Genomic DNA, 12,747 nt, shown 5'->3' with positions numbered 1-12,747 from the left:
CCTGCCATCTCTCCACCTTCTGTCCGTGCCCGCCCCAGGGGGCTTCCTATACCTAGCACCACCGTGATGCCATCATGCAGGCATTTAACCTCAGCATACATCAGGATCTCGACCTATAAAATGTCCAGCTTATAAGCTCTGCCTGCTGGCTTCATCCAAACCTTTGATAAATGAGGAGTGTTAACTCAACTCTCTTGCATGTTCTCGTGACATCCTGTGCATACTCTCTTATGACACCAGATGGTGGTCTCTGTTGATTTCCCTTTTCTGCTCTCCTAGATTATAATTTACTTTAGGACAGGAAACTTATAAAATGTGTATCGAGTGGTATGTTTATTCAACAAGTATTTATTGAACACCTGCTGTATGCTAAGCACTGAGAATAGCAATTACCTAGAGAGACACAGTTCTCTGCCATGAGTGAATAAGTGGATGAATGAATGAATGAATGAGTGGAAGCAAGAGGAAATGGTGCTGCTGTTGCTTAGTGGGAACAGAGGAAAAGTCAGACTAGAATGGAAGGTCTGTGAAGACAGCAATGAAATGCATCTTTTTCTCCAATCTATCCACAAAACCTCACATTGTGCCTGGAACATTTTAGACCGTCAATAAATATTTATGGTAAGGTACATTGCTGAATGATGGGGATCATGATTGTATTTGCTTTCAGGACTAGCCATGGGACTTTGCAGATTTCTAAGCACATTGCTAGGTATGACCTTATTTTCTCTCAGTTCTACATTAGATGTGATGTAAGTAGGACAGATCGTGACACCCCCCCACCACCAGCCACACGCACTTTACAAAGAAAGAAAGAAAATCATAGAAGCTTTGTGATTTGTCCTCAGGTAAACTGTCCAGTTGGTGCAGAGGTATCACACAAACCTATGCTTCCAACTCCAAATTTAGTGTTTCTTTCAGTAACCCAGGCTGTGTGATTATTGATGAAATCAGAAACATAGGAATATATCCATCCATCCACCCATCCATATATCCAACCATACATCCATCTGTCCATTCATCTATCCATCTTTGTCTATCCATTTGTCTATCTGTCTGTCAGTCCATCCATCCGTCCATCCATCCTTTCCTTTTCATTTATAGCATTTGAAGAGAGTCATTAGCCTCTGAAGTAGGACTTGGTCTGATTGCATGAGGGAGTCCCAAGTTGGACTTAACACTTTTTATTCTGCTAGCAGAGTGTCCATAGGTATAGCATGCTAACCCCCATTTTACTTTCCTCTCTACAGAATGCTGTATCAGTCTCTCTGTGTTTCCTCTGCAATGATGAGCTTCCATATTTTCTACTGGCTTCCTCCCACTTCACTCCTCTGCTCACGTGCAACCTTCCTGCCTTCTTGTCCTTGTACCACTCCTCCATCCGAAATATCCTTTACTACGTGGGTACCTGTTGACATTTTGTCCATCCTTTAAGACTCCTCTCTGAATACTTTCTAGATTCAGCCAGATGTTCTCTCCTCTGCTCTAAGCTTCCTGTTTTGATTTATAGCTACTTATAGCCTGATTTTTTCCCATTCCTTGGACTGAGCTCCTGAGGATAGAGTTTCTTTATGCCAGATCTCAGAAAAAGTTGGTTGACTAAGTGAATTTTAAGGTGAGCACATATTTGCATCTGCTACAGAGGTAATATATATTCAGTGTAGAAAATGTAGAGAAAAATGAATCATAACATGATTAAAATCACCTCTGATCCCCCCATTCTTGATGTTCCAGTGTTTTTCTTCCCAGCTGTATATGCATATACTAATCTCTAAACAGAATCATAGGACCGTGTATTTTCTATATAAACTTCCTCTGCTGCTCCATAAGAATGCAACCTCCTTGAAAGTTAAAGTTCTGTCTTTCTCTTCATTTGCATTCTTCAGGGTGCTTAAACTTGAGCCAGTTGTTGAATAAATTTCTGTAGAGTGGTTATATGGGCATCAAGCTGTCATTAGCCTCCTGAGTTGCCATCTCCTTCCTCTGTCTTCTGGGGATGCACATCTGAATTCAGATATGAGGACAGCTCAGTTCAACTCACTAAAGATTTATGGAACCTTCTTCTCTGTATTCGACTACCGTGTCAGGCATGAGGGCACACGAATGGCTCTGATGTATCCCTGCACTAGAGCCCAGTGAGAGAAGTCAGCTGTATAAACAGACCATTTTAACATAGATGAATACCATGTTACAATAAGATGCTATCACCTGTGTATATGAAGTAATATGTAACAAATGGAACTGTGGAATGCTCACTGAGGATCAAGATTAATGTTAAAAGCTAATTTGTTTGTATCATCTCATTTAATTCTCACGACAGCCCTGCTAAGCAGGTGCTGTTAATATTATTCTCATTTGATACATGGGGAAACTGAAGCATGAAGAAGCCGAAAAGCTTGTCCAAAGACATACACCTTGAACACAGGGGACCTGGGGTTCAAAATCCAGCAGTTGGTCTCCAGTCTATAATGTTATGCAGCAGGCAGTATTTCCTCTTAATGGAAGCATAAAGAGGGGGTCATACGGGGGTCAAGGAAGTCTTCCAGAGCGAGGGGTGGGGTTTGGTAGGAAAGGTTATACCAGGCTCTGAGAAAATGTCTTCAAAGATGTTGAAGTAAGAAACAGGATAGTGTGTATGGAAGATTACATAAGTGTTTGATTAGATTTAACATATAAGTGCAAAGAAAGGAGTGAAATAAGGTAAGGCAGGGGAGAAATGCAGGTGCCAGGTTGGTGCAATTAGGTTTTATCCTAAGGGAAATCAAGAGCCATTGAAAGGTTTTCAGCAAAGGAGTGACATGAGCTTATTTATAAGTTAGACATGTAATCATGGTAGCCCTTTAAAGGATGGCTGGAAGGAAAGAATCCTGGGGGCAAGGATAACAGTTGGGGCTACTCGGTAGTCTCCATTTGCCCCTTGAGATCCACTCTCCATGCTTTCCCCCCCTTCTGTGTGCCTTGGAAGGCTGACCCGTATGATTTGCTTCACTGGAGCACCCTTGGGTGTTTGGTTGGGGTTTGTCCATGTTAGGCACCTGCAAGAGATTAGCAGGTACAAAGAGGGTGAGGTTGAAGCATTTATTACCCTATCACCTCCATGCTTGGTCATGCCTTGTCAGAGTTAGGTTATTTTGCTGGATTATACTGAGGTAGGAGATAGGTGGGCCCCAGGCTGAGCAGCTGCAACCAGTCTCCTGCTGACACTTTGAGATAAGATACTAGCAGGTGCATTGGGCCCTGATTGGGTGGGTGCAAAGAGACCAATTTCCTCATTCTTGTGGTCAAGGGGATTTCCCAGCCCGACACATGTGCAGAGAGGGTCCTCAGTCTAGGGGGGAGCCCAAGGAGCGAGGCGACACCAGCCCTTAATATGTCCTGCCAACCTCCCAGAAACCTTCGCGTTGGAATCCATCTTGGCTGGGAGATGTGCACACCCACCAGGAAGGACCCTGAGTCAGGCCAAATATGGGCACAAGCAAGATGATTGGCCAGAGACCACCGGGAAGACTGCCTCCCCTGTAAGCGACCTTCGTTGCCCCTATTGGGGGCAACTCCCTCTGAGTTCACCTGTGTGCTCTTCCGCCTGCGCACTGCTTCTAATAAATGCTTTATCTGTTTCACAGTCTTGATCTCTTTGCTAAATTCTTTCTTCAAAGAAGACAAGGACTGAGGTCCTTCTTCCAGCCACCTCACCCCTGAATTCAATACTACCTGAAAGCCACAGCAGCTGACTAGCAGCCCTTTCCTACAGCTATGGCTCTTTCAGGGTGATAGAACCCTCCCTTCCTTTGCACCTTCAGGCCTAGGATGGTGACAGCTCCTTGCTGTTGCCAGCTTTGAGGTGCTTCATCATTGGTTGGCCTTAACTCTGCCTGTGATGATTAATTTCATATGTCAACCTGACTGGGCTAAGGGATTTCCAGAGAGCTGGCAAAACATTACTTCTGAGCTTGTCTGTGAGGGTGTTTCTGGAAGAGACTAGCATTTGAATGGGTAGACTAAGTAAAGGATAAAGACCTTTGTCAGTGCAGGTGGGCATCATCTAGTCCCTCTAGAGCCTGAATAGAATGGAAAGGTGGAGGAAGGGGAGATTTGCTCTCTGCCTGAGCCAGGACACATCTGTTCCTGCCCCCTGAAATTAGTCCTCGATTCTCAGGCCTTTGGCTCAGACTGGGACTTACACCACTGGCTCCCCTGCTTCTCAGTCCTTTGGGTTTGGACTGGAACCACACCACTGGCTCTCCTGGGCCTGCAGCTTGAAGATGGCAGACTGTGGGACTTCTTAGCCTCCGTAATCATGTGGGCGAGCCCCTCATAATAAGTCTCTTTCTATGTATCTATATATGTTCTATCGCTTCTGTGTCTCTGAGAACCCTAAGACACTTCCAAAGCCTTTGTAAATGGTCCCATTATTAAACACTTCTCTCTTTTCTGATGAGACACTGACTGGCACAGAGCCATTTGAAGCAGTCCACAAGAGAGATGATAAAGGTTTGCAGTAAGGCAACCACTTAGAGATAACAATGTAGAGATTGATATTGTAGAGATGATAAGGAAGGGTGTGTATTTGAGATGTATTTCCCAAGCCCACTCCTCATGACTTACTGTGTAGAGGCTGGAACAGCTAATGTCAGGGGTGCGTGAAGTCAATGTCACTACCTTTCCCAGCTCTCCTCTTACCTAGGCAGTGAGTTCATCTCACAGAACGTCTGCTTTCCCCCTCATGGCGAGGCAAAGACCATTTGCAAACTCATCAAAAGCACTCTCTGGCCTTAACGTGAATAATCTGCAGGAGGGTCAGCTGGTGCTGTGGAATCTGAAGACGGGTTAGTTAGCCACTTGGGAGACGTTACCAAGATGGCTGGTGAACAGAAGAGCTGCTTATTTTCATAATGACCTTCAGGAATTAAATAAAAATACAATGAGTGCCATAGATTAGGGAGAACAAGCCAATTAAAACCACAACACGCCTTTGGGATTTTTTATTTCTTTTCCGGGAGGCTGAAAGGCATCCGTGGCTGCTGAGGCAGGGTGGAGGTCTTCCCAGAATCACTGATGAAGGCTGATCCCCTTGCTTGGCTTTAGCGGGCGGTGGAGGGGATTTGAGCCTACTGAATATTTCACGAGTTGCAGCCCACGTGGGGAGAACAGTGAAAGGTGAAGAGGCAATGCCTGGGTTTCTTTACGATTCCAATATAAAACTAAGCTCTTCGGGGTGGGAGGGAGGCAGGCATTGGAGTCAGTCTACCGCCGGAAGGCATGGTGCACCAATTCTCCCACTTTAATATCTGCTGTTTCATTTTATATTCATCATGTCAGCATAATCTGCCTTTATGGGAATCATCTTTGTTGCCAACCAAATGCATTTAGTCCCCCTTTTGCTTTAAGTTTGATTGTAATATGACTTGAAGACTTCAATGAAATGTTTATATGCAGGGGCTAGGGGAAGAGGAGAGGGAAAATGCAATTGGAAAATCAATCATCAGGGAATTTCAAGAACCTAGCCTTGGTTATGCTACTATTTCTTTGACCTGTTTTTAACGGACCCAGGACCGGCTCTCGGAGCAAATCTACCTGCTGATTCCCTACTGCATGCTGAAAAAAGGATACTCTGTTGCCGGACATCCAAAGCTCTTAACTCTGTGTCTGAACCATATTCCCGCCCTGACATTCTACTGCCCTCCTTCTGGTGCATGTGGCTTCACTGAGATACCTAGCCACCCAGCCCATCTCTCTGCCTCCTTCTCTCCTCCGAGAGATGGGCAAGATGCCCATCCTCTGCAACACTCATGTTACCACGTTTTGGGAGTGGTTCTTGGTCTCAAAGCTAGGAAAGTCCTGTCCCACCCTCGAGTTCCCAATGGACCTTTACTTTTTCTTTATTTCCCTAATGAAGCTCAACACTGCTTTCATCATCTTATTATGGATATGTATAAACACGTGTGTATGAGTGTATATGTGTGTGAGTATTCATCATTCAGCAAATTAGTTTTTTTTTTAATTGATCACTTATATGTGCCGAAGTACTTGAAATGTGGCAGGAATAAGACACACGGGGTCCCTGCCGTCCTGGAGAGACAGGTATTAATGCATGTTCTAGAAAATACGTGAAGTAAAATTCGAATAGTGATAAGTTCCATAGAAAGTGTTTGTAAAGGTGGTACAGTAGAGAGTGCATGTATATGGAGAGAAGTACTTTATTATTTTTAATCTTTTTTTATTGAAGTATAGTTGATTTACAATGTCATGTTAGTTTCACGTCTACAGCACAGTGATTCGGTTTTGTATATATTTTTCAGATTCTTTTCCCTTATAGGTTATTACAAAACATTGAGTATATTTCCCTGTGCTATACGGTTAAGTCCTTGTTGTGTATCTATTTTATATATAGGAGTAACCCTAAACTCCTAATTTATCCCTCCCCCTCTTCCCCTTTGGTAACCACAGTTTGTTTTCTATATCTATGGATCTATTTCTGTTTTGTAAGTAAGTTAATTTGTGTCTTTTTAAAATTTTAGATTCCATATATAAGCAATGCTGTATGATGTTTGTCTTTGGCTTACTTCAGTTAGTATGATAATCGCTATGTCCATCCATGTTGCTGCAAATGGCATTATTTCCTTCTTTTAATGGCTGAGTAATATTCCTTTGTGGATATGTACCACATCTTCTTTATCCATTCATCTATCAATGGGCATTTAGATTTCTTCCACGTCTTGGCTATTGTAAAGAATGCTGCTATGAACATAGGGGTGCATGGATCTTTTCGAATTATAGTTTTGGAGAGGAGTACTTTACGTAAGAGTGGCATGGCCTCTCTGAGTAGGTGTTAGTTGGACTGAGAGACAAAGGCTGAGAAGAAGCCAGCTTGCAGGCTTTGGGTGGAGAGTTCCAGAGACGCTGGACAGAAAGTCTGTATGTGCTGAGACAAGAGGAAGCCTGGCCTGTGTGAGGAGTAGTTGTAATTCCTGTAGAGCTGGGGTATGCTATGAGCAGATGATGTGAGAGGTGGATCAGGATACCGCTGGAAAGTGAGCACATGTGTGGACGGTGACATGGGGCAGGGGTAGAATTTCTGCCATTAAAGGACTGTGGGCTTCCCGAAGGCAAAGCTATGTCTCATTTCACTCCAGATTCCAAGCTACTAAGCCACCTGCTATTGAGTAAGTCCTCAGTAAGGTGTGTTGAGTGTCTAAACAAAGAAACACATGAATAAATGAATGAATGAGAGAACAAATGACCAAGACCTTCTGCTTCCGCTGAGGCAGTTTTCCCTCTGAGGTTTCATGCCCCTTCTCCCCTCCCAGCAATAGTTTGTTTTTTTCCCCTCTTTGTAATAGAGTAAGGCCAGAGCTGTTCTTGTGATTCAATATTTACTGTGTTTCACACACTGCTATTATCATTTAGCATTTACTGTCTGCTGACTGTGCACTCATCGCCATAGCAAACAAAGAGCTCAATTGGTTTATGGGCTAATTTAGTCAAGGAAAAGGAGATGTTATAAGAGCAACTGGCATAGTAGAAATTATATAGACTGGAAATCCACTGGGTCCATCTGGGTACCAGTTCACCAGTGACCTTAAGCAAGTGACTAACCCTGCGTGACCCTCTGTTTTCTAATCTGAACACGGGGATGGCGGCAAGCTCCTTTAATGGTGGGGTTGCAGGCACAGGTGGGGAGAGCTCCAGAAGTAAGGGGTGCAGATTTCAGGAAGGATTCCTCCGCTTCCTCTGCCTGCTTCTGTACCAGGCTGTGTCAACCAGACGTGGCATGCCTTGGGGCTCTCTGCCGGTGCCATTTCAGGGACTCTTAGCACAGTAAGTGCCTGCCCAGCTGACAGCACACAGATCCTCCTTCTTGAGCTGCTTGATGAGAGACAACAATTTCCAGAGGCAAATCCCAGCACTGGGTTCCCTGGACGTCTGGTTCTGGCTTTGATGCACAGAGAGAAAAATGAGCAAAGGCACTGAGCAAGGCCATTCACCATAACGTCTTCACGTTGCCTTGGCCCAGCTGGCTGGCTGCCAGAGAAGCTTCTGCCACGTCCTCCGATGCTGAGGCTGGGAGGTTGGGGAGAGGACGTGCTGGGGAGAGATGTGCTTCATAGACTAGGCTCCCAGCCAGTCTCCTCCCCGGGGCCACACAGTGTGCTCTGGGGGCCCTTTGGGGCCTAAGTTCTAGGAGCCGATGTACTCCTGAGATGATCTGCAGCCCTGCTCCACTCTTATTGCAGCAAGGGAAGCCCAAGCAGGTTTTCCCTTGGACTCATAACTTACTATATTCCAGCCACTTTGTCTTTGCCTTGGGATGAGATGGGAGGCTGTTGGTTTAGAAAAGAGTGGTGACGTGAGCTGACTTATGCTGTGGCAGGATTCTTCTGGCTTCTGGTTGAGCATAGACAGAAGAGGCAAGGGTGGAAGAAAAGAGTCAAGTTGAAGAGCCCTTGCAGGAAGGCAGGCAAGAGAGGAGGGTGGGTGTCTTGGCCCAGGTGGCTTGCGGTAGAGGAGCTGAGAAGGGTTGCATTGCGGATGCCTTTTGAAGGATTTCCTGATGGACTGGATGAAGAGTGGGAGAGAAAGCAGGCAATCAGGAATGTCTCAAGAGCGTCTGAAGGGTGTGTTAGATCCTGTCCCTATTAATAATAATAATAATGATCATAAATGTTAATAGCTAACTTTTTATAGCACTTATTAAGGGCCAGATGCTCTTCCCCTAAGGACTTTTTTTTTTTTAATTAATTAATTATTTTTGGCTGTGTTGGGTCCTCGTTTCTGTGCGAGGGCTTTCTCTAGTTGCAGCAAGCGGGGGCCACTCACCGTCGCGGCCTCTCTTGTTGCGGAGCACAGGCTCGGTAGTTGGGGCTCACGGGCCCAGTTGCTCTGCGGCATGTGGGATCCTCCCAGACCAGGGCTTGGACCCGTGTCCCCTGCATCGGCAGGCAGATTCTCAACCACTGCGCCACCAGGGAAGCCACCCTAAGGACTTTTGATTGTGAAATTGAAGGAGTTAGAGTCTACTGGGAATGGACCATATGAGAATAATTCAGTAGAATTTGGTGAGCAAATATCATCATCTCATCTCAAGGTGACTGTTTCATTCAGTGTCACCAGGTGTGATGGGGGCTGCCGTGGGCATGGGTTGAGCTGACTAGATAAGAATTTCTAACTCGTCTTCCTCATAAATCCTCCCCAAGCTCATGTCTGTGTGCATGTACATGAGGTCTTTGGGGACTGAGAAATACTGTCTCTAGGTCAGCTCTATAGCTCCGTCCAGAGGTCCAAGAGTTAGACGCTGTTAAGGCCACTTGTCTATTGATGGATTGATTGCCTCTGTTTCCTACAGTAACTCTCACTTGAGGAAAGATCTGATAATTCACCAACCCCATCACCCTTCCCCTTCATTCACAGGACACACTGATAGGCCTTGCCCTTCAAAATATTTTCAGAAAAGGTTGTATGATCCCACTGCAAGGATGCTTTTAGTACTGTATGCTCTCACCCTTCTTAATAAGAAGCTATATGGCTACAATTACATTGACTGGAAGTACTATTAAAGTGATACTTATTATTTTTAAAGCATTTTCAGAGGGAAAAACAGCGTAGAGGCAAGAGTTAGGAAGTTCAAGTCAGGTGACCTGACAATTGACTAGAAAGTCCTAACTTCCCATTGGTTATATGAGGACATTGAAGTAGGAAAGAGGGTTTTCAAGTATTTTTAAGCCATGGAAACCTTTGTGCCAGTACTTCCTGGCTTGAGAGTACAGTATATACAAAATGAGGGAAAAAATGGAGTGGCTCTGACTGAAGCAGGAGAAATGGCTCAGAACAACCCACTTACCAAGCTCCTTTCCCTTAAAGGGTGATCCTGAGGCACCTTAGCTGGGCCAGATGTTCTTTTGGGCCTTCCCGGCTCTGAGGTTCTGCCATGAGCATTTCCAACTCAGCTTCTGAAGGGTTCGCACTCTGAACTCCCACTCTTCAGAGATGTCCTTCCTTCACCTCCTTATAGTTCCGTGGCCTCACAAGAACGTAAGCACGTTCACCTCTTGCTTAGTTCGCCTCCACTGTTGGAGTAGAATGAATACCTTATCATGCATGCTGGTATCAAAAGGGCACCAGGCAGACCTGGGTTCAAATCCTGCCTCTGCCACTCTGTTGTTTGGGGATAACCTTGGCTACAGTTGACTCATCTGTAAATGGAAGTGATGATCTCTGGCTCAGAGATTCCATGTGGGGAGAGACATCCTGGTACAGGTAGGCGCCTTCAGAGCTCCTGAATCCATGTGGCCCCTCTCCTCCCTGGAGCGCTGAGGCCAGACCTGCCGCTCACCCAGCACCTTGGGTCTTGTCTTTCAGAGATGTCAGGCACGGCAGCGGACATCTCGCTGGTGCACTGGAGACAGCAGTGGCTGGAGAACGGCACCTTGTACTTCCACGTCTCCATGAGCAGCTCCGGGCAGCTGGCCCGGGCCACCGCCCCCACCCTCCAGGAGCCCTCAGAGATTGTAGAGGAGCAGATGCACATCCTCCACATTTCTGTGATGGTGAGTGAGTGGGAATGCAGTGGGGGGCTTTGGGGGGTGGGTAAAGGGAAGGGCGAGTGGAGAGACTGTGGCAGGAGGCAGGGGATGGCCAGCAGGTGGAGGGAAGGAGCTGGCCAAGTGCGAGAGGTTAGAATGATAAACACCGTGGATCCCACGGTGTCACTTGGACTGATGCATACTCGTCTATCATCTGTCAGCTGTGACAAACTAATTGTGCTTCAGAGGAGAAAATAAAGGGTCTCCAACTCCTTGGCCTTTTGGCCGACATCTCTGGGAACAGCTGTTTAACATCTGTCATGTGCTTGACCTGCTTTGCCGAGGGCTGAGATTCAGCGCTCCACAACCGGCCGTTCCAAGAATGACTGAACAAACAAAATTGGAATGGGGCTGCCCTTCCCCAAGTGCCCTTGATGTGCCAGGTGCTTTAACTCTCACAACACCCCCTGCAGTGTAGACCGTGCATGGTGGTCCCTGGAGCTGGACTGGGCATAGCCGGGGCTGTCACACACCAAAGCCCCCTCCATTACCCTCACTTTATAGCTGTGAATACTGAGTCAGAGGGGTAGAGAAACCTCCCCAAGGTCACATAGCTAGGAAGAGATGGAGCTGCTCTTGGGTATTTGAACCCATGTGTATCTGGCTACAAAAACTGAACTATGTCCTCTACACTCTCTCTCTCAATGCAAGAATTTTTTGACTGTCCACCATGTGTGAAGCACTGCACCCGGCACATTCATGGACATGATTTCATTGCATTCTCACCAAGAAGTCAGACATGTCACTTCCATGTTAGACATGAAGTTATGGACACATAGAGATCTGTTGTCTGTTGGCCCCAGGGTCTGGAACACTCTGAGGCTGCTGCCTCCCCAGAAAAGCATGCTAGGACGGAAATCACCTGAATGGTAAAGCGTATGTAGATTCACATTAACGATGTGTTAGGAAAGCTGTACTTAATGGCTTTGCACAGTAGATAGAAAAAAATGCAATCTGCAGAATGTACGGGGTCTAACTGGCTCAAGAAGAGATCAGATAATAGCTACAGCTGACATCCCTCTAGTGCTTTCACTCCTGAAGCTTATTACGTTCTTACGTTATTTTCCCCTTTTTACCTTTAGCACAGCTCTGCCAGATGCAAGAGGGTAGGAAAAGTTATTCCCAACCTATGTGTGAGGAAGGTAGGGCTCAGAGAGGTAGAGTGATTGACCTAAGGCCACTCAGCACAATAGGGCTATAACCCAGCCCTTCATGCTTTCCTTCCATTCAGTAGTCAACAGTACTTACCAAGGGCCTACAGTGGAGCAGATCTTGCCTTTTGGTCTCTGTTCTCCTGGTCCCTCTTCAACCTGCACTGTGCATTAGACAGTCTCATTAGGGCTGAGTAAGTGCCTGGAAATTTTCGCTTTTTGGAAAAACACACACATACCCCAGCCAGACAGCGACGTTAAATTTGGACCTAACTCATGCTCGTCACGTGGAGGAAAAAATCAAGGCCTTTGTGTTATTCATGGAATGAGTGTGATAGACTTTTCCCATTTTTATATTTAGCGAGTGATGCAGCCACACGCCAAGCCAAGTGGATGCCTGCATGCTAAGTTTGGGTGGCAAGTTTGTAAGCACCCTCTCAGGGTACTTGCTGAGTTCCTCAAGGGGCCCGGGGCACCAGCTCATGGGCATGACGGCTCTTCTTTTAGTCTGAGTGAGACTCGGTTTGAACTAATATTTATTAAGCATCTTCTGTTCGGCATGGCATTTACTCACCTACGTCCTTCCCGTAACCCAGTGACCTAGACAGTATTATCTCAATGATCAGTGAGTCCTGCATGGCCTTTCTCTGCTTCCATGCCCAGTGTTAGTGTTAGTGAAATCAGACCTCTCCCCAAAGACTGAAGGTGTTTCTCACTTTTTTCTGCTCAGTGAGTTTAGCTTGGAAAGAAGAACTCACTAAGACCCAGATGTCGCTCCGATTCCCTGTAATTCAGGATGTGGCTGGTGGAGTAGGTGGTGTGGAGGTTGCCAGTCTCTAGACCCTCCCTGCCCGCAAGCTGGAGTGGCCCAAGACTACCACCTTGTGGTCCCACCCATTCTTTCCCCCTTCAGTGCTCCCAGATCTCGATCTTTCCTGTCCTCACCTTACCCTCAGCAGACAGTCCTGTCCAGGAAACATTGGTTCCCTTTGCATCCGTTGATGGCAGCCCAGCCT

The 12,747-nt window shown here is 46.2% G+C and overlaps 1 protein-coding gene across 3 annotated transcripts in view; it reads left to right on the top strand.

Annotated features, from left to right (window-relative positions):
- Nucleotides 1-12,747, top strand: part of ASTN2 (astrotactin 2) — a 914,376-nt gene that overhangs the window by 139,958 nt on the left and 761,671 nt on the right. For all 3 annotated transcript variants that reach the window (XM_065878807.1, XM_065878806.1, XM_065878804.1), the window contains exon 2: nucleotides 10,357-10,544. In XM_065878807.1, the coding sequence (XP_065734879.1) occupies nucleotides 10,357-10,544 (188 nt within the window). The remainder of the gene's footprint in view (nucleotides 1-10,356; nucleotides 10,545-12,747) is intronic.

The sequence above is a fragment of the Phocoena phocoena genome, chromosome 6 (genome assembly GCF_963924675.1).
Source record: "Phocoena phocoena chromosome 6, mPhoPho1.1, whole genome shotgun sequence".
In the NCBI taxonomy this organism is placed as follows: Eukaryota; Metazoa; Chordata; class Mammalia; order Artiodactyla; family Phocoenidae; genus Phocoena; species Phocoena phocoena.
This window is presented reverse-complemented; position numbering and strand designations above follow the sequence as displayed.